This window comes from Chlorocebus sabaeus, chromosome 6 (assembly GCF_047675955.1).
Source record: "Chlorocebus sabaeus isolate Y175 chromosome 6, mChlSab1.0.hap1, whole genome shotgun sequence".
Taxonomy (NCBI): Eukaryota; Metazoa; Chordata; class Mammalia; order Primates; family Cercopithecidae; genus Chlorocebus; species Chlorocebus sabaeus.
Window position 1 is genome coordinate 11,423,488 of NC_132909.1, and position 26,171 is coordinate 11,449,658.

General features: G+C 48.5%; 1 protein-coding gene across 2 annotated transcripts; it reads left to right on the plus strand.

The window, feature by feature from the left end:
* The first annotated feature begins 15,822 nt into the window (after positions 1-15,822).
* PNMA8A (PNMA family member 8A) lies at positions 15,823-18,854 on the plus strand. Of its 2 annotated transcripts, none has more exons than XM_007997297.3 (3): positions 15,823-16,129; positions 16,273-17,648; positions 18,736-18,854. In XM_007997297.3, exons 2-3 carry the CDS (start codon positions 16,352-16,354, stop codon positions 18,750-18,752), a joined length of 1,314 nt encoding a protein of 437 aa, XP_007995488.2. In that variant the 5' UTR covers positions 15,823-16,129; positions 16,273-16,351; the 3' UTR covers positions 18,753-18,854. The 2 variants fall into 2 exon arrangements, with proteins under 2 accessions (XP_007995488.2, XP_007995486.2); XM_007997295.3 differs by having other exon boundaries at positions 15,824-16,050.
* Positions 18,855-26,171: the final 7,317 nt, after the last annotated feature.

Here is a 26,171-nt window from a genome sequence, read left to right on the forward strand (position 1 = left end):
ACTGAGGGAGAGAGAACAGTCCTCTCACGGGGTGGGCAGATATGAATTAAATCCACACCCCTCACTTTGAATCTGATTTGGTTCCATCATTCAGGGCCCAGCCCTACCCCCACTGTCTTCCTTCCCACCCAAGTCACCCTGGTTCCGGGACCAAGAGACAGAGAGATACGCTCAGCTGGTTTCGGGCAGGATTTATTGGAAAAGGCCATAGCATGCCTCCTAACTGAGCCCGTCCCAGCTGTCTGAACCTCTCCTAATGTCTCTCACCATCTCCGCTTCTCCCATATCCTCCCACCTTGCAGATCCCCAGCAAGATGAGACCTGCTTGGTCTATGGGACGCAGTCCTCCCACCCTCAGCCTGGCACCCAGAGCCTCGTCCACAGACGGCTGCAGAGATGTTCCCTGCTGTATTAGTCCGTTCTCGCACTGCTGTAAAGAACTACCTGAGATGGGGTCATTTATAAAGAAGAGAGGTTTAATTGGCTCATGGTTCTGCAAGGCTGCATGGGCAGCATGCTGGGGAGGCCTCAGGAAACTTACAGTCATGGAAGAGGGAAAGGGGAAGCAGGCACGTCCTATATGGGCTTCACAGGGGGAGGGGAGGGAGGTGCTACACACTTTTTAACAACCAGATTCATGAGAACTCACTTGTTATCACGAGAACAGCAAGGAAGAAATCCTCCCCCATGATCTCATCACCTCCCACCAGGCTCCTCTTCTAACACTGGAGATTACAATTCGACATGAGATCTGGGTGGGAACACAAATGCAAGCCGTATCACCTGTGCAGTCAAGGCTTCCCCCAGAAGATCTGGGACCAGGCGCGGCGGCTCACGCCTGTAATCCCAGCACTTTGGGAGGCCGAAGTGGGCAGATCACGAGGTCAGGAGATAGAGACCACCCTGGCTAACACAGTGAAACCCCATCTCTACTAAAAAAAAATACAAAAAATTAGCTGGGCGTGGTGGCACAAGTCTGTAGTCCCAGCTACTTGGGAGGCTGAGGGCGGAGAATTGCTTGAAGCTGGGAGGCAGAGGTTGCAGTGAGCCAAGATTGCACCACTGCACTCTCCAACCTGAGCAACAGAGCGAGACTCCATCTCAAAAAAAAAAAGGACTTGGACTGATCAAACCCTGTACAGTCCAAAAAAAAAAAAAAAAAAAAAAGTGGGGGTGGAGGAATACTAACCCTTTGCCCAGATCCAGGATATTCTAACCCCTAGAATATTCTGCCTGATAAGAGTATCTTTACCTGGGACCTTGGGCCACACCAGGTAGTTTGTGCTAATGTTATTTATTTATTTATTTATTTAGAGACAGAGTCTCGCTTTGTTGCCCAGGCTGGAGTGCAATGGCGTGATCTCGGTTCACTGCAAACTTCACCTGCCGGGTTCAAGCGATTCTCCTGCCTCAGCCTCCCAAGTAGCTGGAATTACAGGCACCCACCACCATGCCCGGCTAGTTTTTGTATTTTTAGTAGAGACGGGGTTTTGCCATGTTGGTCAGGCTGGTCTCGAACTCTTGACCTCAGATGATCCTGCCTCGTCCTCCGCAATTGCTGGGATTACAGATGTGAACCACCACATCTGTCCTAATGATTTTATTTATGCTGAATGCCTGTTTTTGTTTGCCTGGGTGCCTTGGGCCATGTGATGTCAGTGTGACCTCCAGAGGGGCTGGAGACTGCATACCTAAGGTCAGCCCCCAGGTATTCCATGCCTATGTGATCTACCCTCAGTAAAAGCCAAGGCTTGGGTGAGCCTCCCTGACTGGCAATAGCCCAAGTGTGTTGTCACATGTCATTGCTGGGAGACGTAAGCACTGTCCACACAACTCCACTGAAAAAAGACCACTGGAAGCTTGCGCCGGATCTCTCCTGGATCCTGCCCTATGCGTCTCTTCCCTTCTCGGCTCTTCACTGTAACAGACTGTAACCATGAGCACAGCTGCTTTTCTGAGTTCTGTGAATCTTCGGTGGTCTCGGGGGAGCTCCCTACACCATCTGCCCAAACTCATGCCTGGTAGTGGGCACAGCTGGAATTCAAGCCTGTGTCTCTTTAATCCCTTGTTGGTTCTAAGAGGAAAAGGCAGGTAGGATTTCAGATCTGGGCAGAGGAAGGAGGTGAAGGAGGTGAAGAAACCCTTATTCAGTCTTTGTTCCCTCGGTTCCGTGACCACAAAGAGGTGCTGCTTGAAACCCTTCCATCTTACGGTTTTCACAGAGAACATTTTCCCTTGTGGGGCTGTAGCCTTCTCTCTGTGCAGATGATCCCTGTTCCCTGAGATAATTCACAATCACGTCTGCTTTTTTTTTTTTTTTTTTTTTGAGACAGAATCTCGCTCTGTCACCCAGGCTGGAGGGCACTGGAGCCATCTCAGCTCACTGCAAGCCCCATCTCCCAGGTTCACACCATTTTCCTGCCTCCCAAGTAGCTGGGACTACAGGCGCCCGCCACCTCGCCCGGCTAATTTTTTGTATTTTTTTTTTAGTAGAGACAGGGTTTCACCGTGTGAGCCAGGACGGTCTCGATCTCCCGACCTCATGATCCGCCCGCCTCAGCCTCCCAAAGTGCTGGGATTACAGGCGTGAGCTACCGCGCCTGGCCCAGTCTCCTGGTTCATTAAAAAATGATGTGTCAAAGCATTTCAGTGACACCACTGAACGGTGGTATAATTTAGTCACATTTAGCAAATGATGGCTTTAATACACACAAAATGTAAAGCAACATAACCACCGTGGTGCACAAGATGATTGGGTTGTTAAAGAGCGAGGATTTCTAGCACACCAGCTGGCACAGGCTCAAGTTTTAGGCATCAGGGCGGCTTCACTGTGTTGGTGAAACAGCCTGGGCCCTGCAAATGCCCACGGACAGGAGAGTGGCTAAGGGAACCAATGTCCAACCACACAAGGGATCTTCTGCAGTCTTGAAAGGATGGACTGGGGAGTTTCCACTGGGACATTTGAGTGAACACAGTGAGATGCAAGAAAAGCTCATACACTATGACCCTTTCCCCTTTATTTGATAAAAAATAAAATACTCCCAACAACCTATGTAAGTGTCTGCATAGGTGTCTGTATTAGGATTTATTATTATCTTTTGAGACAGAGTCTCACTCTGTTGCCCAGGCTGCAGTGCAGTGGCACAATCTCAGCTCACTGCAACCTCCACCTCCCAGGTTCAAGTGATTCTCCGACCTCAGCCTCCCGAGTAGCTGGGACTACAGACTTGTGCCACCACGCCCAGCTAATTTTTTATATTTTTAGTAGAGACAGAGTTTCACCATGTTGGCCAGACTGGCCTCAAACTCCTGACCTCAGGTGATTCGCCTGTCTCAGCCTCCCAAAGTGCTGGGATTACAGGTGTGACCCACCGCACCTGGTTGTATCTTTTCTTAGTCATTGGATCTACAGCCCAACCCAGTGCAGCATGATCTCATCTTCACTGAGGTTCTGAGTGGACACGAACTTTGAGAGACACAATTGAACGCAATTCAACACAGCACAGCCCTGTTCTAGAAGCTGGGGGCACACCAGGGAGCAGAACAGATCGAAAGTCCCCACCCACAGAGCTGATGGTCTATTGAGAAGACACGGACAATAAACGGGGTAAAGAAATAAGCTATCTATTGTGTCAACCTGAGAAAAAGACATCAGAGAAAAATACCTTCTGATAGCAGGAATGTATTCAGGAGCAAGCACAAAGGATTGTAATCCAGGCTGCAGGACTATGGCAAGCCACAGATGCGTCTGAGGAGGGGGGTCAAAGGGAGGTTTTTTCTGGGCAAAAAGAGAAGCTCACATAACCTGCTTGAAAGCAGAGTTTATTGATTTCAGAGGCTCAAAACCAGAGTTGGTGTGATTGGTGGAGATGCTGTTACTGGGTAGGTGTTGTTTCTTTTCTTTTCTTTTTTTTTTTTTGAGATGGAGTCTCGCTCTGACATCCAGGCTAGAGTGCAGTGGTGCGATCTTGGCTCACTGCAACCTCCACCTCCCAGGTCCAAGCGATTTTCCTGCCTCAGCCTCCTGAAGAGCTAGGATTACTGGCACCCACCACCACGTCCGGCTGATTTTTTTGTGTGTATTTTTGTTTTTGTTTTTGTTTTGTTTTGTTTTGTTTTGTTGAGACGGAGTCTCGCCCTGTCCCCCAGGCAGGAATGCAATGGTGTAATCTCGCCTCACTGCAACCTCCACCTCCTGGGTTCTAGCGATTCTCCTGCCTCAGCCTCCCACGTAGTTGGGATTACAGGCACATGCCACCATGCCTGGCTAATTTTTGTATTTTAGTATTGTATTTTTAGTGTTTCACCATGTTGGTCAGGCTGGTCTTGAACTCCTTATCTCAAGTGATCCACCCACCTCGGACTCCCAAAGTGCTGGAATTATAGGCGTGAGCCACCGCGCCTGGTCCTTTTGTGTGTATTTTTAGTAGAGATCGGGTTTTGCCATGTTGGCCAGGCTGGTCTTGAACTCCTGACCTCAAGTGATCTGCCTGCCTCGGCCTCCTTTGCAAAGTTCTGGGATTACAGGTGTGAGTCACTGCACCCAGCCATTTCCAGGTATTTTTGATGTATGTAAAGTATATATGAATATATGCATTTTTTCCTTTCTACACAAATAGTAGCATCCTATACATAATGATACTTACGTTGCTTTTTTCACTTTACATTGTAGTTTGGACATCTTCATCAGCACATTGAGACCTTCCTCATGCCTTTTTTTTTTTTTTTAATTACAATTGTGTAGTATTACACTGTATGAATCAACCATATTTGAAATCAGTCCCCTGTTACTGGACATTCAGGTTCTTCTGTCTTTTCTCGTTTTTTGTTTTGTTTTGTTTTGAGATGGAGTCTTGCTCTGTCGCCAGGCTAGAGTGCAGTGGTGTGATCTTGGCTCACTGCAACCTCTGCCTCCCAGGTTCTAGCCATTATCCTGCCTCAGCGTCCTGAGTAGCTGGAATTAACAGGCGCGTGCCACCATGCCCAGCTAAGTTTTGTATTTTTAGTAGAGATGGTGTTTCATCATGTTGGCCAGGCTGGTCTCGAACTCCTGACCTCAAGTGATCCTCCTGCCTCAGCCTCCTAAAGTGCTGGGATTACAGGCATGAGCCACTGTGTCTAGCCTGAGTTGCTGTGTTTAAAAGAAAGCAACGGCCGGGCGCGGTGGCTCAAGCCTGTAATCCCAGCACTTTGGGAGTCCAAGACAGGCGGATCATGAGGTCAGGAGATCGAGACCATCCTGGCTAACACGGTGAAACCCTGTCTCTACTAAAAAAAAAACCAACAAACTAGCCGGGCGAGGCGGCGGGCGCCTGTAGTCCCAGCTACTCGGGAGGCTGAGGCAGGAGAATGGCGTGAACCCGGGAGGCGGAGCTTGCAGTGAGCTGAGATTCGGCCACTGCACTCCAGCCTGGGTGACAGAGTGAGATTCCGTCTCAAAAAAAAAATTAAAAAATAAATAAATAAATAAATAAATAAATAATAAATAAATAAAAGAAAGCAAGGAGGCCAATGGGGCTGGCAGCTCGTCATGGTTTTAATCATCTCTCTGATGATGAATGGTGTTGAGCATCTTTTTATGTGCTTTGAATGAACAGACATAGTTTTAGAATCTAGCCTTAGTTTAAGTTTGTAACGATATGAAATAAAGCTATGAAATGCTTACATCCCCCAATGAAAACATTTTCCTTAATTTTAATAGTGAATCTTTGCAGAGAGCCAACGAGGTGTCCCATTTTATAGGGGGCTGTCCCAAACACTTTATATGAATGAACTCATTTCATCCTTACAGCATCCTCACATGGATGATAATTATAGCTCACATTTATTGGGTACTTGTGGTGTGCTGTTCTAAGACCTTTACTTGAATTAACTCCTTTAATCCTCACCGCCTTATGAGTTTGGTGCTAGTCTAATAACGACCATTTTATAGATGAGGAAACTGAGGCACGGAGAAGTTAATTATTTGTCCAAAGCCACACCACCAGGAAGTGTTGACACCCAGGGAGTCTGACTGCTGATATGACATTCTTTTTTGTGTGTGTGCGAGTCAGTGTCTTACTCTGTCATGCAGGCTGGAGTGCAGTGGTGCAATCATGGCTCACTGCAGCCTCGAACTCCTTAAAACCAATATTCTAACTTTAATAAGCAGAACGTTCTACAGTGAAATGGTAATGATGTATGTGCAGCAAAATGATGGGTGATTTCCCCCCGTATTTATCAAGTTCTTCTGCAGTAATCATACATCACTTTTGTGGTCAGATAAAGAATGCCTATGGCTGGGCTCGGTGGCTCACACCTGTAATCCCACCACTGTGGGAGGCTGAGGCAGGCGGATCACCTGATGTCAGGAGTTCGAGACCAGCCTGGCTGACACGGTGAAACCAAGTCTCTACTGAAAATACAAAAATTAGCCAGGTGTAGTGGCATGTGCCTGTAACCCCAGCTACTCGGGAGGCTGAGGCAGGAGAATTATTTGAACCTGGGAGGCGGAGGTTGCAGTGAGCTGAGATCATGCCACTGCACTCCAGCCTAGGTGACAAAGTGAGGCTCTGTCTAAAAAAAAAAAAAAAAAAAGAATGTCTATATAAAAAAAAGCAAAAGCAAGTAGACGAAGTAGGGTGGGATAGACGTGGAGCATTTTAATGGAAATACCAGCTCTAGCCAAGGGGAGGGAAAAAGAGAAACAATGTCCAAATGATTCATTTTTCTCTTCAAACTCTAAGCTAAAAACCTTTCCCCAGGGTGAGTGGGTGGGCCTGAAAGATGGCCTCATTCCTGCAGAAATCTTGTTTCAGTTGGAAAGAAATCCTCTATTCTTGGATCATACGTTTCTGTTCCTAATTAGCGTGACCCCTCGGTCCTAATGTCCTACCTAACCTATTTCCTTGCATTTAGGGTTTAGATTTATGTGATTCTTTTCTTGTTTTGTTTTGTTTTGTTTTTGTTTCTTTGAGACAGAGTCTCACTCTGTCTCTCAGGCTGGAGTGCAGTGGTGCAATCTCGGCTCACTGCAATCTCCTCCTTCTGGGTTCAAGTGTTTCTCCTGCCTCAGCCTCCCAAGTAGCTGGGATTACAAGGGCCCGCCACCACGCCCGGCTAATTCTGTATTTTCAGTAAAGACGGGGTTTCATCATGTTGGTCAGGCCTGTCTGTAAATGTATGTGATTCTTATTTCCTTTGTGTGACATCCTCCAAGCCCACAAGACAATATGATTCCCCCATAACAAGAGAATATGATCTCCTCCCATATAACGCAATGTAAACTCTTCATTACGTTTATTAAATTTGGCTTGCCAGCTGTTTTTCTCCTGTGTTACCTCTTTAAGTAGATATTTATCACTTTTGTCAAACACAAATGTACATTTAGAATTCGAGAAATATGATACAAACCTTCTTTAAAAAAAAAAATAAAGAGACTTGTTTTCTTTCTTTTCTTTGGCCAAGGATTTCAGACAAAAATCAGGAATCGTCACCAGCCAAGACTGTGTTCTGACCATGTGACGTCTTCCAGGCACCAGGAAGAAATACGACCAACCTCCGTAACAAATGAGAGAAGCTTCACCTAACTGTGTTTTGTGCATTTGGTTTATTAGTCTTTTTTAAAACGTATACTTGTACTGCTGGGTTCAGCTTTTCAGCCATGGAATATTCTAGAAAAAAAACAGTGATAACATTTATTTCACTGCTCTAACCCTGAATGTGCAGCTGTGTTTTTTCAGAAAGCATTTTTTACAATTTTAGAATACGTAACATGCATCCAGAAATGTGCCCTAAACACAAACATATGATTTGGCAAATAATTACATAGCAAGTCCCACGTTACTGTCATCTCATCTAGAAATCATTGTCCTCCCAGAAGCCCCTCACGTGCTCTGGCCATCCCAAATCCCTCCCTGCCCCAGAGATAAATAATATTCCGTTTTGTTTATTAACAAACTATGAATTTCTCAACATGGTAGATTTGATTATGTTTGAATCTTATATGAATGCAATCCTATTGGTGGATTGTTTTAGCTGTGTGTGTGTGTGTGTTTTAGAAAAAATACATTAAAAAAAGAAAAAGGACATGGGGCCTCTCGGTTTCCTGGCCACAATTCCTCACTTGGAATGCTGTTCCCTCACTGCAGAGAGTGGAGACAGCTGCCAGTGTTTTTTCTGTCAGAAAGAAATTCAGGGCCTGCAACTGTGGCTGTAACCCGACCCCCCCCCACCCCCAGCTCAGATGAGAACACAGCTCCTCTCCTGTGGCATAATCCTAAGGTTTTACTGGTTATTTCCAGAGGGAGAGAGAACAAACTCAGAATGGCCCAGGATAGAGTTGCCAGGATTGTGGTATAAAAGCACTGGCCTTTGTTTGTTTGTTTGTTTTTGGAGACAGAATCTCACTCTGTTGCCCAGGCTGGAGTGCAGTGGCGCGATCTCGGCTCATTGCAACCTCCACCTCCCGGGTTCAAGCGGTTCTCCTTCCTCAGCCTCCTGAGTAGCTGGGACAACAGGCGCCCGCCACCATGCCCAGCTAATTTTTGTATTTTTAGTAGAGACTGGGTTTCACCATGTTGGCCAGGATGGTCTTGATTTCTTGACCTCGTGATCTGCCCGCCTCAGCCCCCCAAAGTGCTGGGATCACAGGCGTAAGCCACTGCACCCAGCTGTTCTTAATTTTTTATCTTACAAATAGACACAGGGTTGGTGGGAGGGCGGGTGTCTCCCTATGTTGCCTAGCCTTGAACTCCTGGGCTCAAGCAATCCTCCCGCCTCGGGCTTATTTTATATTTTATTTTATTTTATTTTATATTTTATTTTATTTTTATTTTTATTTTTATTTTTATTTTTATTTTTTGAGACAGAGTCTTACTCTGTCACCCAAGCTGGAATACCGTGGTGTGATCTTGGCTCACTGCAACCTCCACCTCCTGGGTTCCAGCGATTCTCCTGCCTGAGTCTCCCGAGTAGCTGGGACTACAGGCGTGGCTAATTTTTGTATTTTTAGTAGAGACGGGGTTTCACCGTGTTAGCCAGGATGGTCTCGATCTCCTGACCTTGTGATCCTCCCACCTCGGCCTCCCAAAGTGCTGGGATTCCAGGGGTGAGCCACCGTGCCTGGCCGTATTTTCAAATAAATTAACAAGTCAAGGGCCAGGCGCGGTGGCTCAAGCCTGTAATCCCAGCACTTTGGGAGGCTGAGGTGGGAGGATCACAAGGTCAGGAGATTGAGACCATCCTGGCTAACACAGTGAAACCCCGTCTCTACTAAAAAACACAAAAAACTAGCCAGGTGAGGTGGCAAGCGCCTGTAGTCCCAGCCACTCGGGAGGCTGAGGCAGGAGAATGGCGTGAACCCAGGAGACGGAGCTTGCAGTGAGCTGAGATCCGGCCACTGCACTCCAGCCTGGGCAAGAGAGCTAGACTCCGCCTCAAAACAAAACAAAACAAAACAAAACAAAAATTAACAAGTCACACCTGAATCCAAGCAACATAGCTGCCTTATAGGGCATCAGCCACCAGCCCTTTTCAGCTCTTCATTTGAAATATCAGAAAATAGAAAACAACCAGCATAGCCATCCATAGGGGACTAGGTAATTAACCTATGGCAGTGGCTGTCACGCATGTTTGATCATGATCTATGACAAGAAATACATTTTGTTGTGACCCAGGAGACACACACACACGTATATATAATAGAAAATAAAGCCAGGTGCGGTAGTTCACACCTGGAATCCCAGCACTTTGGGAGGCCGAGGCAGGTGGATCACCTGAGGTCAGGAGTTCGAGACCAGCCTGGTGAACATAGTGAAACCCCGTCTCTGCTAAAAATACAAAAATTAGCCGGTCGTGGTGGCAGGCGCCTGTAATCCCAGCCGAGATCACACCACTGCACTCCAGCCTGAGTGACAGAGCAAGATTCTGCCTCAATTAAAAAGAAAAGGAAAGAAAAAAATAATTAAAAAAATAAAACTCTGGAGCAAGAAGGGGCTCTCACAGAACCAGTGGGACAGAGCCAGCCAGGGTGAGTCACAGAACCACCACGGTGGGTTATTACAACGGACTCAGGAGGAAACATCTAGGCGGGATCCCAGAGCCCCCTGGACTTTCTTTGGATTCAGTGTTTATGGAAACTCTGTGGGTTCTCATTGAAAATACACCGCAGGGCAAAATAAAAACCCAAAGGTGAAACACAGCAGAAGAGGATGGAAGGAGAACCCTAAACTGGAAGTGAAGAGATGGAGGGGAGGGTTGGGGCTGCAGGGATGCTCTGTCATGGAAACCACAGTGCCACCTGTTGCCTTGGAAACCACAGCACCTCATGTTGTCATGGAAACCACTGTAATGATTCCTCTTAAGAGTGCTTCAACTATTTTAAAATCAGCTAGCAATCACGGTGGCTCTTTAATGGGAAAGCAGGCAGGCAGCTGACTCCACTTCACACACACACACACACACACACACACACACACACAATTGTACCTTTATAATATTTAGGCTAATGCAAAATTAATTGCAGTTTTTGCCATTGAAAGTAATGACAAAAACATGGCCAGGTGCAATGGCTCATGCCTGTCATCCCAGCACTTTGGGAGGCTGAGGCAGGAGGATCACTTGAGCTCAGAAGTTTGAGACCAGCCTGGCCAACATGATGAAACCCCGTCTCTACTAAAAATACAAAAACAAGTCAAGTGTGGTGGTGCACGCCTGCAGTCCCAGCTACTTGAGAGGCTGAGGCAGGAGAATTGCTTGAATCTTGGAGGCAGTGTGTCACTGCACTCCAGCCTGGGAGACAGAGCAAGACTCTGTCTTAAAAAAAAAAAAAAAAAAAAAAAGCCAGGTGTAATGGCTCATACCTGTAATCCCAGCACTTTGGGAGGCCAAGGTGGGTGGATTACCTGAGGTGAGGAGTTCGAGACCAGCCTGACCAACATGGAGAAACCCCGTCTCTACTAAAAATACAAAATTAGTTGGGCATGGTGGCACATGCTTGTAGTCCCAGCTACTTGGAAGGCTGAGTTCAGAGGATCGCTTGAGCCCAGGAGATGAAGGCTGCGGTGAGCTATGATTGAGCCACTGCACTCCAGCCTGGGTGACAGAGTGAGACCTCATCTCATAAAATAAAATAAAATAAAAATTGTGGAATATTCCAAACTCAAGAATAGAGAATTGACTGGGCACAGTGGCTCATGCCTATAATTCCAGAACTTTGCGAGGCTGAGACGGGAGGATCACTTGAGCCAGGAGTTGGAGACCATCTTACCCAACATAGTGAGACCCTGTCCCTACGAAAAAATTTTAAAAATTAGCTGGGTATGGTGGTACATGCCTGTGGTCCCAACTCCTCAGGAGGCTGAGGCAGGAGGCTCGCTTGTGCCCGGGAGGTTGAGGCTGCAGTGAGCCGTGATCCTGCCACTGCACTGTAGCGTGGGAGGCAGAGCAAGATCCTGTCTCAAGAAGAAGAAAAGCTGGGTGCGGTGGCTCACGCCTGTAATTCCAACACTTTGGGAGGCCGAGGCGAGCGGATCACGAGGTCAGGAGATCAAGACCATCCTGGCTAACCCGGTGAAACCCTGTCTCTACTAAAAATACAAAAAATTAGCCAGGTGTGGTGGCGGGCGCCTGTAGTCCCAGCTACTTGGGAGGCTGAGGCAGGAGAATGGTGTGGACCTGGGAGGTAGAACTTAGAGTGAGCCGAGATCGTGCCACTGCACGCCAGCCTGGGCGACAGAGCGAGGCTCTGTCTCAAAAAAAAAAAAAAAAAAAAAAAGTACAAAAATTAGCCAGGCATGGTGGCAGGTCCCTGTAATCCCAGCTACTTGAGAGGTTGAGGCAGGAGAATTGCTTAAACCTGGGAGGCAGAGGCTACAGTGAGCCAAGGTCACGCCACTGCACTCCAGCCTGGGTGACACAGTGAGACTCAGTCTCAAAAAAAAAAAAAAAGATATTTATATAACTAACCCTCATGCATCCCCTGCCATTCTTTATCAAATCTCAATCCTATAATACTATGCTAAATTTATTTACACTTTTTATTTTTTATTTTTAGCATTATTGTCTGGGCTTATTGGCTCATGTCTGTAATCCCAGCACTTTGGGAGGCCGAGGCAGGTGGATCACTTGAGGTCAGGAGTTTGAGACTAACCTGGGCAACATGGGGAAACCCCGTCTACTAAAAATACAAAAATTAGCTTGGTGTGGTGATGCGTGCCTATAATCCCAGCTACTCAGGAAGCTAAGGTAGGAGAATCGCTTGAACCCGGGAGGTGGAGGCTGAGTGCACCACTGCACTCCAGCCTGGGGGACAGAGTGAGACTCTGTCTCAGAAAAAAAAAATAGAGATTTATATAATTAACCCTTAGGTATCCCTTACCATTCTTTATCAAATCTTAATACTATGCTAAATTTATTTACACATCTTTAAACAAAATTATTGTTTAAACAGGCTGTGTCCTACCTCCCATATGATTTGCCCTCTTCTTCTCCCCAGAGGTAGTCACTTTGAGGATCATTGCATTTAAAAATCCAATATTTACCAAAACTCAGTGTCTATCATTCCCTTGCATGCCAAAATAAATAACTGAAAAAGAGATAAGAAAAAACGGAGAGTGTCTAATTTCCCTGTACCTGAGGGTCACATTCCTCCTCCAACACCCCACTGTGTGACTCAGTTTCCACTACAGCAACTTTGTCTGCAGCCTGCATCACAAACAAGCTCCTGCATTTGTAAAACTACTTGGCAAACATAGCAAAAGCCTCTGAGATTCAGCAAACATCCATTCCATCTCATTTTAGTTATGACGTTTTACAATCCACTGCTAGTACAAATTTACTTTTTATCCCGTCCAGATTGACAATTTTCTTCTTCTTTTATTTATTTATTTATTTATTGGTCTGACAGCTCCTTAGCAGAATTTTCAAACACACTGAGATGTTTTGTTTTCTCCTTGAAGAGAAAGTTCCAGAACTTTGATTCTGTGTGCACGCACTGGGGTTGGGTGGCATTTCTCAAGGGGCAGCCAGGACTGTTAGGAATATTGGCTCTGCAGGAAGCTGACACCTGGCTTTTGAGGCAAAGTTGAAGGCGTTTCTCTCCCTACCTTGCCCCCATCTCTCCATTCTGTAACGCATTATTTGTTCACTTTTGTAGTAAAATATACGTAACATAAAATTCACTACTTTAACCTATATTTATTTATTTTTTTAATAAGGTACTTTTTGTTTATGTTTGTTTGTTTGTGAGACAAAGTTTCGCTTTTGTTGCCCAGGCTGGAGTGCAATGGCACAATCTCGGCTGACCGCAACCTCCGCCTCCTGGGTTCAAGCGATTCTCCCGCCTCAGCCTCCCAAGTAGCTGGGATTACAGGCATGCGCCACCATGCCCGGCTAATTTTTGTATTTGTAGTACAGACAGGGTTTCTCCATGTTGGCCAGGCTGGTCTTGAACCCCTGATCTCAGGTGAGCTGCCTGCCTCGGCCTCCCACAATGCTGGGATTACAGGTGTGAGCCAACATTCCTGGCCCGTCTTCGTTTTTCTACCTTCACTCCTACTAGCATTCCTGTACCCAGATGTCCTGGATGCAGTGGTTCCTCTTGTTACAGTGGTAGACACATCCCATTCCCACGGGGGTCCCAATGACTTCTCTAGAATAATTCTTTTTTTTTTTTTTTTTTTGAGACTGAGTCTCACTCTGTCGCACAGGCTGGAGTGCAGTGGCGCCATCTCGGCTCACCGCAAGCTCCACCTCCCAGGTTCACGCCATTCTCCTACCTCTGCCTCAGCCTCCTGAGTAGCTGCGGCTACAGGTGCCTGCCACCACACCCGGCTAATTTTTTTATATTTTTAGTAGACAGACAGAGTTTCACCGTGTTAGCCAGGATGGTCTCCATCTCCTGACCTCGTGACCGCCTGCCTCGACCTCCCAAAGTGCTAGGATTACAGGCGTGAGCACCGCGCCCAGCCCTCTATAGTAACTCTTATCCAAGTCACCGATGGTCTACATCTTTCCAAAGTGAATAGTACATCTTTGACTTCATTTTGCTCTTTCTCTTGGTAGCATTTAATATGGCTGACCCCTCTATCCCTCCGGACAAACTTTCTCCAGCCATACTGTCCTGGGTCACCTCCCAACTCCTTGTTCACTCCTTCCCAGTCTCCTTTGCTGCCTCCTTCTCTTCTTCAGCACAGAGCTCCCCAGGGCACTGTCCGTGAATCTCCTTCTCTAAGCCTTTCCCTAGGTAGCTACATGGAGTCCCATCGCTTTGAATACTCACGGCTCATACGCTGAAGCTCTCAAATAAATATCTGCACCTGGCTAATTTTTTGCGTTTCTGGTAGAGACGGGCTTTTGCCATGCTGCCCAGGCTGGTCTCAAACTCCCAAGCTCAAGTGATCCGCCCTCCTCAGCCTCCCAAAGTGTTGGGATTACATGTGTGAGCCACAGCACCCGGCTTTCATATACTATTAACAAAGTTCTTGCTCATGGGCAGCAAGGTTGAGGTAGGAGGCCCAGGGGACGCCACTGAGGACCACACTGAAGACTGACCAAAACCTTGACAAGGCACCGAAAGCCTCTCCCCATAAGGCAAGCCCGCCAGCACCATGACAGTTTACCATTGCCATGGCAACACCCATAAGTTACCGCCAATTTGCTAGCTAATTCTGAAAACCCACCCCTTAATTAGCATGTCATTAAAAGTGGGTATACATGTGACTGCAGCCTTGCCCCTGAGCTGCTATTCTCAGCACACTGCCTAGAGGGTAGCCCTCCTCGTTAGATTTTGGAGGGAAGGTGAGGGTTAAAGAAAGATACACAGACAGAAGGTGGCTCAACAGCAACCCAGGTATACTGCAGACACCTGTGGGAGTGGGGAACCAGCCTAGTGCCAGAGCCCACCCCTGCTTATAGGCTGGGGGAACTTACAGTTATGGGTTGGAGGGGTCTGGGCAGTATGGCTTGCTGCCCAGCAGGATATTGATAAGATGGTTCCATGTTGAGGAGGTTCTGGCCCTTGTTCTGGTGGAATGTGGTGTTCTCTGCACTTTCTCCCGGCAGAATATGATCGGGATGTTTATTTAGTTGGGCCTTTGTCCACCTTGTGGTCAGGTGGTTAGGCAGGATGTTTCTCACAGCCGGCACCCTCGTGGAATATTTCACTTTGACAAAGACCTGCAAAATAGTCGGGGGCTTACAAAATGGTTGCGCTTTGGACTAACACTTATCTGTAGGGGCAGTCACTGAGCTGTAACATTGCCCCCTGCCTGGAGGACGCCAAGAACCTGCCCTGCATCACGCTGAGGAAACAAGAAAAAGAGAGGCATTATCCTCATGCTAGAAGGGGTCGGGGACGAGAGTGAAATTTCTAGAAGTTTCTGGAAATTCCTAGAAGAACTCAGGAGCTTGTATCAGAGAAGGCTACAAGCCCAACAGGAGCTGTGGCTTTTTTTTAGAGGAACCCAAGAAGATTAAAGCCTCGTTTTCCTCCTTCCTTGATTTCTAGTGTCTCCCAAGAGTTGCGTTGGGTGAATCCAACAGTAGAGCAGAGGATAATAGAGTCAGTGGGTGCACCCATAGATGTTAGCGCTTCTCAGCGACCTAATCCCCGTTCCCGAGGGCCAGTTGGGTGGAAAGAGTGGGCCTCCGTGGAGGCGCCACTGGAATGTATCCAGACCCCCTTGCTCTACAACCTGAAAAGGCCACTCTTGCACCCGGCTTCCCAGGCCCAATTGCAGCGCCAGCACGCAGGCCTGGCTGAGGGCTAGCAACCCACGCCCGGTTGCCATGGAGACGTCGGCACCTGCGCAGCCTAAGACCCCCAGCGGCTGTGCGGGAGCCAGTGCGCAGGCGCGCGCTGCGACGCCAACCTTGGCTCCGCGCAGCTAACAGGATCGAGGCTGGACGCTGCGTGACCCGCCCGGGCCGGAGTGGGGGCGGACGGCGCCTTCTTGGTCCTTTTTGCCTCTAACAGCGGCGCTGGGGTAGCCGGTGCCAGCGACTGGGAAACAGCTGCATTCCGGCTGCCCCTCCTTGGCCTGGCTGGGCGGTCAGAGGCTGGGCTGCCAAGTAAGTCCCGGCCGGGCAGGCGGAGCGTCAGGCCCGGGGGAGGGACCGAGAGCCTTTTGCTGCAGATTCTGGGACACGTGTGAGCACTGGGGTCTGGGTTGGGGAGGAGGGTGTTGGGAAGGCGCGAGGCCTCCTGCAGGCCAGCCGCGGAGGGGGCAGCTAGGATCTGTGAGCTTGGCCATCTTTCTGGAAACCTGACCTCGCTCCCTTTTCATCTTGCAGGATTACTGTTTTTGGGGACCGCTGCAGCCCACGTCCACCTAATAGACTCTATTACACGTAGTAGGGTCAAAGCCGCTAAATGTCCAAGACCATGGCGATGAACCTTCTGGAGGATTGGTGCAGGGGAATGGAAGTGGACATCCACAGGTCCTTATTGGTCACAGGCATCCCAGAGGACTGTGGCCAAGCAGAAATTGAGGAGACCTTGAATGGGGTCCTCTCCCCACTGGGCCCATACCGCGTGCTCAACAAGATATTTGTGAGGGAAGAGAATGTTAAAGCTGCCCTCATTGAGGTTGGTGAAGGTGTGAATCTGAGCACTATCCCCCGTGAATTCCCAGGAAGGGGTGGTGTCTGGAGAGTGGTCTGTAGAGACCCTACCCAGGATGCTGAGTTTTTAAAAAATCTGAATGAATTCCTGGATGCCGAGGGGCGCACCTGGGAGGATGTGGTCCGCCTGCTCCAGCTCAACCACCCCACACTGTCCCAGAACCAGCATCAGCCGCCAGAGAACTGGGCAGAAGCTTTGGGGGTGCTTCTGGGAGCGGTGGTACAGATCATCTTCTGCATGGATGCCGAGATCCGCAGCCGGGAGGAAGCCAGGGCCCACGAGGCTGCTGAGTTCGAGGAGATGACAGCCTGGGCTTTAGCGGCAGGGAGGAAGGTCAAGAAGGAACCGGGGCTCGCAGCAGAGGTGGGTTCTGCCTTAAAGACGGAGAACCCCAACAACTGGAATGCCACGGAAGACCAGCATGACCCTCCCAAACCTTTGGTTCGCAAGGCTGGAGCTAAGACTCGCTCCAGGAGAAAGAAGCAGAAGAAGAACCCCAAGCAGGAAGCAGTGCCCTGGAAAAAACCCAAAGGCATCAATTCCAACAGCACAGCCAACCTGGAGGATCCTGAGGCGGGTGATGCTGAAAGCATGGCAATCTCAGAGCTGATCAAGGGTAGCAGAAAGCCCTGTGTGAAGCAGGAGGAGTTGGCTTTGAAGAAGCCCATGGCGAAATGTGCCTGGAAGGGTCCCAGAGAGCCACCTCAGGATGCCGGGGCAGAAGCCGAGAGCCCAGGAGGCGCCTCTGAGTCAGACCAAGATGGTGGCCATGAAAGCCCACCAAAGAAGAAGGCCATGGCCTGGGTCTCCGCCAAGAACCCCATGAGGAAGAAGAAGAAGGTGAGCTTGGGCCCTGTCTCTTACGTCTTGGTCGACTCAGAAGATGGCAGGAAGAAGCCGGTGATGCCAAAGAAAGGGCCAGGCTCAAGAAGGGAGGCATCAGTTCAGAAGGCCCCTCGAGGCCAGCAGTCTGCTGAGGCAACAGCCTCAACTTCTAGGGATCTGAAGGCCAAGCCAGAAGGCTCTCCTCGGCGTGCCACCAATGGTGAGAATGACAGCAGAAGTGACTGGGCTCATGCCAGCAAGTGGATGAGGCAGGACTAGCAGGAGTGGCAGGTGGGGGCAGAGGAACCTGAGGAGGTGGTGGGTCAAGCGGGTGATGAGGAGGACCCTGGTACATGGCAGGAGGTGGATGACACACCAGTTGAGGAGGGTAAGAGCCCAGACTGCCCTCCCAGGAGCCCCTGAAGGCCAATGCTGGGGACATCTGGTGGGCAGGAGATGACAGAGCAAACCCACCGACCGGTTGTTTATCAATGAGTGTCACTGTGGTCATTTGCCACTCCATCTGACCCATCTTCCTTGATGAGAATTTAATGGTTTGGGCCCAGGCTTGGTGGCTCATGCCTGTAATCCCAGCACTTTGGGAAGCCAAGGTGGGCAGATCACCTGAGGTCAGGAGTTCAAGACCAGCCTGGCCAGCATGGTGAAACCCCGTCTCTACTAAAAATACAAAAAATTAGCTGGGCGTGGTGGCATACGCCTGTAATCCCAGCTACTCGGGAGGCTGAGGCAGGAGAATCTCTGGAACCCGGGAGGTGGAGGTTGCAGTGAGCCTAGATTGTGCCACTGCCCTCCAGCCTGGGTGACAGAGTGACACTCTGTCTCCAAAAAAGAAAAAAAAAGAATTTAACGATTTGGGAGGCCAACATGGGCAGATCACCTAGGGTCAGGAGTTCGAGACTAGCGTGGCCAACATGGTGAAACCCCATTTCTACTAAAAATACAAACATTAGCTGGGCATGGTGGTGGGCACGTGTAATTCCAGCTGCTGGGGAGGCTGAGGCGTGAGAATTGCTCAAACCTGGGAGGTGGAGGTTACAGGGAGCCAAGATCACACCACTGCATCCCAGCCTGGGCGATAGAGTGAGACCCTGTCCCAAAAAAAAAAAAAAAATTAATCCTTTGGAGTTGTGGTGTTTGCAGGGTATGTGGCTTTAAGGGTGGAATTTTCTAGAGGCCTGGCTGGGAAATAGAAATGTTCAGGGACCCAGAAGTTTCTTGGAAGTAATGCATTTCCTAATGACACCTCTCTGCTTCCCTTCTTGAGCTGTTCTCTCATTTATTTGCAGAATCCAGAAAGGTTTGATCTGGGGGACCACCCGTACTGAGGAGTTGAAAGAACAAGGAAGAAGTTCCAAGTCAACCAAGTTTTCTCTTGTCACTGAATAAAATAAGACTTTGGACTCTCTTAGGGACCTTGTTGATAGAGATCTGGCTCTGAGGTAAACGATAGGTGAGGTCTTGGGTGGGAGGGAGTTGGGGAAGGGAGGTGGACCTCTATGCCCTTTTCTCTACCAGGCCTGCCGTTTCACCATCTCCTCTACTCACCTCCCCTTCGGAGTTAGGAGAGTTGGTAAGAGGATTGGGAAAGTTCTAGAACATTCATTCCCCTTTATGCATGAGCAGGGTCACTGTTACACTCATCCGTGTTCAGCCTTTCTCCTCCACACCTCGTTCCCTCCTTGGAATGGTCTGCGACCTCTGCAGGCCCTGGCGTTTGGAAGAGCTGGGTGGCCCCGCCGTATTCTCCCTCCCACCTTTCTCTCGTGTAACCAGCGGGGTAAGTTAAGCCAGGACCTTCACTGCAAACCTGGCTTCATTGCCCCTTCAGTCTCCAGCTTCCATCCTCCAGTTATCTAGCCAGGAGGTCCCAAGAGTTAGTTTTAGGGAAAAAGAATGTCTGCCTAGACCTTGAAGTCTTTGAGTTTTAGAGTCTGTTAGTAAAAATGGCACTTTGATTCCCATTTGGGATGAGCCCTCTCAGGAATCCTGTGGGGAAGCGGGGTGATTGTCGGGAAGGATGCAGGCATTCCTAGGTCCCCAGCTGTAATTCCATCCATCTACCAAACTGTCACCATCTTTGCACCAAACTGTCACCATCTTTGTAGCAGAAGGTCACTATTCACGTTAAGAGGGGAAAAAATATTTTAAAACTTGGCTGTTGGCTGGGCGTGGTGGCTCACGCCTGTAATCCCAGCACTTTGGGAGGCCGAGGCAGGTGGATCACAAGGTCAGGAGTTTGAGACCAGCCTGACCAACATGGTGAAACCCCATGTCTACTAAAAATACAAAAATTAGCCAGGCGTGGTGGCACGCACCTGTAATCCCAGCTACTCAGGAGGCTGAGGCAGAAGAATTGTTTGAATTTGGGAGGCAGAGGTTGCAGTGAGCCGAGATTGCGCCACAGCACTCCAGCCTGGCGGCAGAGTGAGACTCTGTCTCAACAAAACAAACAAACAAAAACCAGGTCAAGAGATCAGAGATCGAGGCCGTTAATGTCTGCCCTCTGAATTTAGACACACTATATTAGACCAGACCACCACGTGTCATTATTTTTGTGTGTGTGTGTGTGTGTGTGTGTGCGTGCCCATGTGTAGGGGAGAGGGCAGGGTTCCTGAGGTAATGGTTTCCAGACTGTATCCTAGATGTCCACAAAGATGTAATCTGAATCTGTTTTTTTCACGGGTTTAAAAAACTCCAAAGTGACTACTCAGATATGTTGGAAAGCAAACCAGTCACATTGAATACTATCAGAATATTATCTTGTGTTTATAGGTTATCTTGGTTTTGTACACATCTTGAGTTAGTTATTTCTGGCATCTCTTTGCTTAAAATTGAGTTTCTTGTAAATGCGACTGATGAGCGAGGTTAGAAGTGGAAGAAATTCAGTCCTGTGCATGTCCTATAATCTGACACCCTGAAAGCAAGTTTCCTTTCGTGATTCACATGCTCTTGTTCTGCCGTGATGCTTCAGTTGTATGGTAGCAAGTAAATGTGTTAACATGGTGAACAGTAGTAATATTCTGTCATAGAGTATTAGCCCTTGCAAGTTTTCAGGGCATCTTTTCCGACTTCAGTTTTTGTGCTAAAGAATGTGAACAGTTGTTAGATGTTCTCAGTGATTCAACTTTAAAACACATTTCTCGTGGTGATTCATTTCAAAATCCTGAATGAGTCTGACTGAAAAATACAAAAGAGAGCAGCTACGCAGCTGTGTGCATCAAGGTTCTCCTGGGGTGTGTGCCAAACGAAACCCAGGGGTGAACTGCACTCTTGAAGAGACCAAAGCCTGCAACTGTCCAACTTCTAATTTCAAAACGGGTCCATTACGGCTTCATTGTGTTAACAGGCTGACACCATGACTAGTAAATGTAAACGTGTATGTATAAAATAAAGTTTAGCAAATTGTGTCCTGTTAAGTTTTACTCTTTTGTAGATGGGGATTGCATGGACTATTAAATTTGAGGAAAGGGTTCCCCCTTCAAACAGTGCCCCCAGCCAGACATGACTGGTTATCAGATACGGGTTCAAGCTTTGAGATTGTTAATGATCCATGAGAGGAGAAGCCGTTTGTCCTCTTTGCGAATGGCTTTCCACCGATGTGGAAGGACGTCCCACAGATCTTGGGGTTTCTAGAAGAGGTATTTGGTGATGCAAATTACCTCAAAGTGCCAGTTTATATTTTTATAAACAGCTGGAAGATGAAAACCTTTCCCTCCCCTCCTGTTCCCTCACACAGAAGCCAAGAGTTCAGTGGCACGATCTCAGCTCACTGCAACCTCTACCTCCTGGGCTCATGTGATCTGCCCACCTCGGCCTCCCAAACTGTTGGAATTACAGGCGTGAGCCACCGCGCCAGGCCAGAAGCTGAGGTCTTTTAGCTAAAAATTTAGTTTTCTTCTCGCTCTCCCTGCCCCTCTCCAAGAACTCCTGAACCAGGGTGGCCACTACATCAGTTGCTTGGAATCTGTTCAAGGTACCATTTTGTGTTCCCACCTGCTGATTCAGGCTCTCTTGGGGGTTGTACCTGGGAATCTCCATCTTAAACAGTTTCTCCTGAGAATTCTGTTTTTTTTTTTTTTTTTTTTTTTTTAATTGAAATGGAGTCTAGCTCTCGCCAGGCTGGAGTATAATGGCATGATCTCGGCTCACTGCAACCTCTGCCTCCCAGGTTCAAGTGATTCTCCTGCCTCAGCCTCCCAAGTAGCTGGGACTACAGGTGTGTGCCACCACACCCAGCTAATATTTTTGTATTTTTTTTTTAGTAGAGATGGGGTTTCACCATGTTGGCCAGGATGGTCTCGGTCTCTTAACCATGTGATCCACCTGCCTCAGCCTCCCAAAGTGCTGGGATTACAGGCATGAGCCACTGCGCCCAGCCAAGAATTCTATTAATAATACAGGTTGGAGAGCTTCAGGTGGAATAATTCAGGCTTGGGGAAAGGGAAGTGTCCTTCAGGGTCCAGGTTGAGGTTTTGTGAAAGTGAATGGAGATTGTGAGGAAAGATGTGAAAGAGATCAAAAGGGAAGCTGGGATTTGAGGACAGGTGGCTCGTTAGGAACTGCCATGTACTCAGAAGCATCTGGATGGTTTATTTATTGGGTGCCCCCACACCCCACAGTGGGAAAAGCCCTGTTTGGCCAAGATATGTAAGTACCTCCCACAATAATAGTCACTCACTGGTTACACCCAGGCTGTCAGTAAAGTATGAAAGGCCTACGTGCCCTAAAAATGGGGGGAATCCAAGGTTGGGGCACATGAAAGCTGTCTTCAAGGAAACCTCATCGCCCCGGGTGGAGGTGTTCTGTTCAGGGGTGTGTCTGGGGAGAGGCTGACCCGGAGTGTTTGCAGGGAGATGGAGAGCTGTGGATGCAACTAGTAGGGCTCGAGAGCAAAGTGTCCTGGTCGCCCATGCTGTCATTCAAGCAAGGTTCACTGAGAATCTGCTGTATGACAGCCAGGAGCAAGACCAAGTCCTGGTCTGGAACCTGACGTTCATGTGAGGACAGACCTTATGTAGATACAGGCGGAGGGGCCGGAGAGCTCTGCCATGAAAAATAAAGCAGGAAGAGGGGCAGGCAAGGTGAGTGTGCAGGAGCGGCTGGCTGTTGCCTAGAGTGGTTGGGGGAGCCTCTCTGGGAACTCGATGTCTGAACCAACCTGAAGCGGGTGAGGGGTGAGACAAGCGGTTGGCCAAGGACAGCCTCCTGGGCAGAGGGAGCAGTCATCATGGAGGGAGGCTCTGATCTGTTTGAGAAAGTGAGTAAGGCCAGGCACAGTGGCTCATGCCTGTAATTCCAACGCTTTGGGAGGTCGAGGTGTGCAGATCACCTGAGGTCAGGAGTTCACGACCAGCCTGGCCAACATGGTAAAACCCCATCTCTACTAAAAATACAAAATAATGAGCCAGGTGTGATGGTGCGTGCCTGTGGTCCCAGCTACTTGGGAGGCTGAGGCCGGAGAATCGCTTGAACCCGAGAGGTTGAGATTGCAGTGAGCTGAGATTGCGCCACTGCACTCCAGCCTGGGCGACAGAGCAAGACTCTGTCTCCAAAAAAAATAAATAAAAGAAGAAAGCAAGGAGGAGGTGAGGAGCAGAGGCCGGGGACTTTGCAGGCTGGTGTGCAAGGCCCCACATGTGCAGCCAGGATGTATTCTGGCTTTAATTTGAGAGATGGCAGCCGTGGGAGGGTGTTGAGCACCGCATCATGATCCTACGTAGGTTGGTTCCCGTCTCCCTCTGAAAGCCTGGTGGGGTACAGACTGCAGAGGGGGAGGTGGCAGCTGGGAACCTAGTGGGGAGGTGACTGTGGCTGGACCCGGGAGAAAAAGCTGCCCATTTGGGGTGAGCAGAGCTGCCAAGGAGTAAGACCTGGTTTGTGTTGATTTACTTATTCATTTATTCCTTTCTTTTACATTTTCATTTTTTAGGTAAAATAAAACATTTACATACAGTGAAATGGACAGATCTTAAGTGAACGGTCTGATGAGTTTGGACATAGGCACCTGTGTAACCCACCCCTGCAACAAGATACAGAACAATATCATCATCCTAGAAAGCCTCCCTGTGCCCCTTCCCAGTCGGTCCTCGCCCCAGCTGTCAGAGGTGAGCCCTGTAATGATTTTTCCAGCCAAAGCTCAGTGTGTCTGTCCCAGGACTGCGTATAAATGGAGTCATACAGCATATGGTTTTTTGGTGTCTGGCTTCTTTTCCTCAGCATAGTGGTTTTTGTTTGTTTGCTTTGTTTTTTTTTTTGTTTTTGTTTTTGTTTTTTTTTTGAGACGGAGTCTGGCTCTGTCGCCCAGGCTGGAGTGCAGTGGCCGGATCTCAGCTCACTTCAAGCTCCGCCTCCTGGGTTCACGCCATTCTCCTGCCTCAGCCTCCCGAGTAGCTGGGACTACAGGCGCCGCCACCACGCCCGGCTAGTTTTTTGTATTTTTTAGTAGAGACGGGGTTTCACCGTGTTAGCCAGGATGGTCTCGATCTCCTGACCTCGTGATCCGCCCGTCTCGGCCTCCCAAAGTGCTGGGATTACAGGTGGTTTTTGTTTTTTAGGGAGTTTCGTTCTTTTTGCCCAGGCTATAGTGCAATGGCCCGATCTCAGCTCACTGCAACCTCCACCTCCCGGGTTCAAGTGATTCTCCTGCCTCAGCCTCCCGCCTCAGCCTCCTGAGTAGTTGGGATTACAGGCGCCTGCCACCACATCTGGCTAATTTTGTAGTTTTAGTAGAGACAGGGTTTCTCCATGTTGGCCAGGCTAGTCTCGAACTCCTGATCTCAGGTGATCCACCCACCTCAGCCTCCCAAAGTGCTGGGATTACAGGCATGAGTCACCATGCCCCAGCCTTTTTTTTTTTTTTTTTTTTTTTTTTTTTTTTTTGAGATGGCATCTTGCTCTGTTGCCCAGGCTGGAGGGCAATGGCACAGTCTCAGCTCACTGCAACCTCTGCCTGTCAGATTCAAGCGATTATCCTGCCTCAGCCTCCCAAGTAGCTGGGACTACAAGTGTGCACCACCATGCCTGGATAATTTTGTATTTTTAGTAGAGATGGGATTTCACCATGTTAGCCAGGATGGTCTTGATCTCCTGACCTCGTGATCTGCCTGCTTCGGCCTCCCAAAGTGCTGGGATTACACGTGTGAGCCACCGCGCCCGGCCAGCATAGTGCTTTTGAGATTCATGTGTGTTTGAGTAGTATTTTCAATTATTTAAAAACAAAATGTTTTTAAGAGTCAGGCTCTTGCTCCGTCACGCAGGCTGGAGTGCAATTGTGTGGTCACAGCTCGCTGCACCCTCAAACTCCTGGGCTTGGGCTTAAACAATCTTCCTGAGTAGCTAGGACTACAGATGTGCACCACCATGCCCAGCTAACTTTTTTTTTGGCGGGGGGTAGAGATGAGTTCTCACTATGTTGCCCAGGCTGGTCTTGAATGCCTGGTCTCAAACAATCCTCCTGCCTCAGTCTTTTGAAGTGCTGGGATTACAGGCATGAGCCACTGTGCCCCCCCATGACCCATATATTTTTTAATTTACTTTTTTTTTTTTTTTTTGAGATGGAGTTGCCCTGTGACCCAGGCTGGAGTGGTGCAGTCTCAGCTCACTGCAAGCTCCGCCTCCTGGTTCACACCATTCTCCTGCCTCAGCCTCCTGAGTAGCTGGGACTACAGGCACCTGCTACCATGCCTGGCTAATTTTTTTTTTTTTTCTTTTTTTGTATTTTTAGTAGAGATGGGGTTTCACTGTGTTAGCCAGGATGGTCTCGATCTCCTGACCTCGTGATCTGCCTTGCCTAGGCCTCCCAAAATGCTGGGATTACAGGCGTGAGCCACTGTACCCGGCCAATGTACTTTTTAATATTTTCTCACATTGAAAAATAAAACATCGCAGACTGTTTTTTTTTTTTTTTTTTTTTTTTTTTTTAATGAGACAGGATCTCTCGCTCTGTCACCCAGGCTGAAGTGCAGTGGCGCAATCTTGGTTCACGGCAGCCTTGACTTTCCAGGCTCAAGCCATCCTCTCATATCAGCCACTTTGCATGTAGCTGGGACTACAGTTGCAAACCGCCATGCCCAGCTCATTTTTGTATTTTTTGGTAGGAACAGCGTTTTGCCATGTTGCCCAGGCTGACTGCAGACTTTTAAAAGCACCCAAATGCATTATTCAAGCAACATTAGCCACTGTGGTCAGATTAACGATAATGCAATAATTTTTTCGGTTCATCTCTGTTTTTAGATTTGCACTTTTTGTGATGGTATGAACAATTAAGAGGATTAGGGGACTGTGCTGGTCTGTGCTGAAGTTCATCACAGGCAGGGCATGTCTGTGCCTTTAAAATTGCTCCCAGGTGTCCTGGTTCTAAAGAGCACATCTGTCCCACTTAATTAAACTCAGGCGTGACTCTTGCAAACCCCTTGGGTCCTGGCTCTTGTTCAGGCCTGATGGCCACATAATAGCAAGAGAATGCGTGGCAGGTCTCAGCTTGGCAACATGACATGAGGCATCATCTGAGTACTCAGGGTAAGATTTGGTGTTTCTCTCCCAGCACTTTGGGAGGCCGAGGCGGGCGGATCACGAGGTCAGGAGATCGAGACCATCCTGGCCAGCACGGTGAAACCCCGTCTTTACTAAAAAAAAAAAATACAAAAAATTAGCTGGTCATTGTGGTGAGCTCCTGTAATCCCAGCTACTTCGGAGGCTGAGGCTGGCGAATCACTGGAACCTG

Bases quoted from the DNA above. Each gene is read 5' to 3' on its own strand.
- PNMA8A (XM_007997297.3), top strand. From the start codon at position 16,352: ATGTCCAAGACCATGGCGATGAACCTTCTGGAGGATTGGTGCAGGGGA.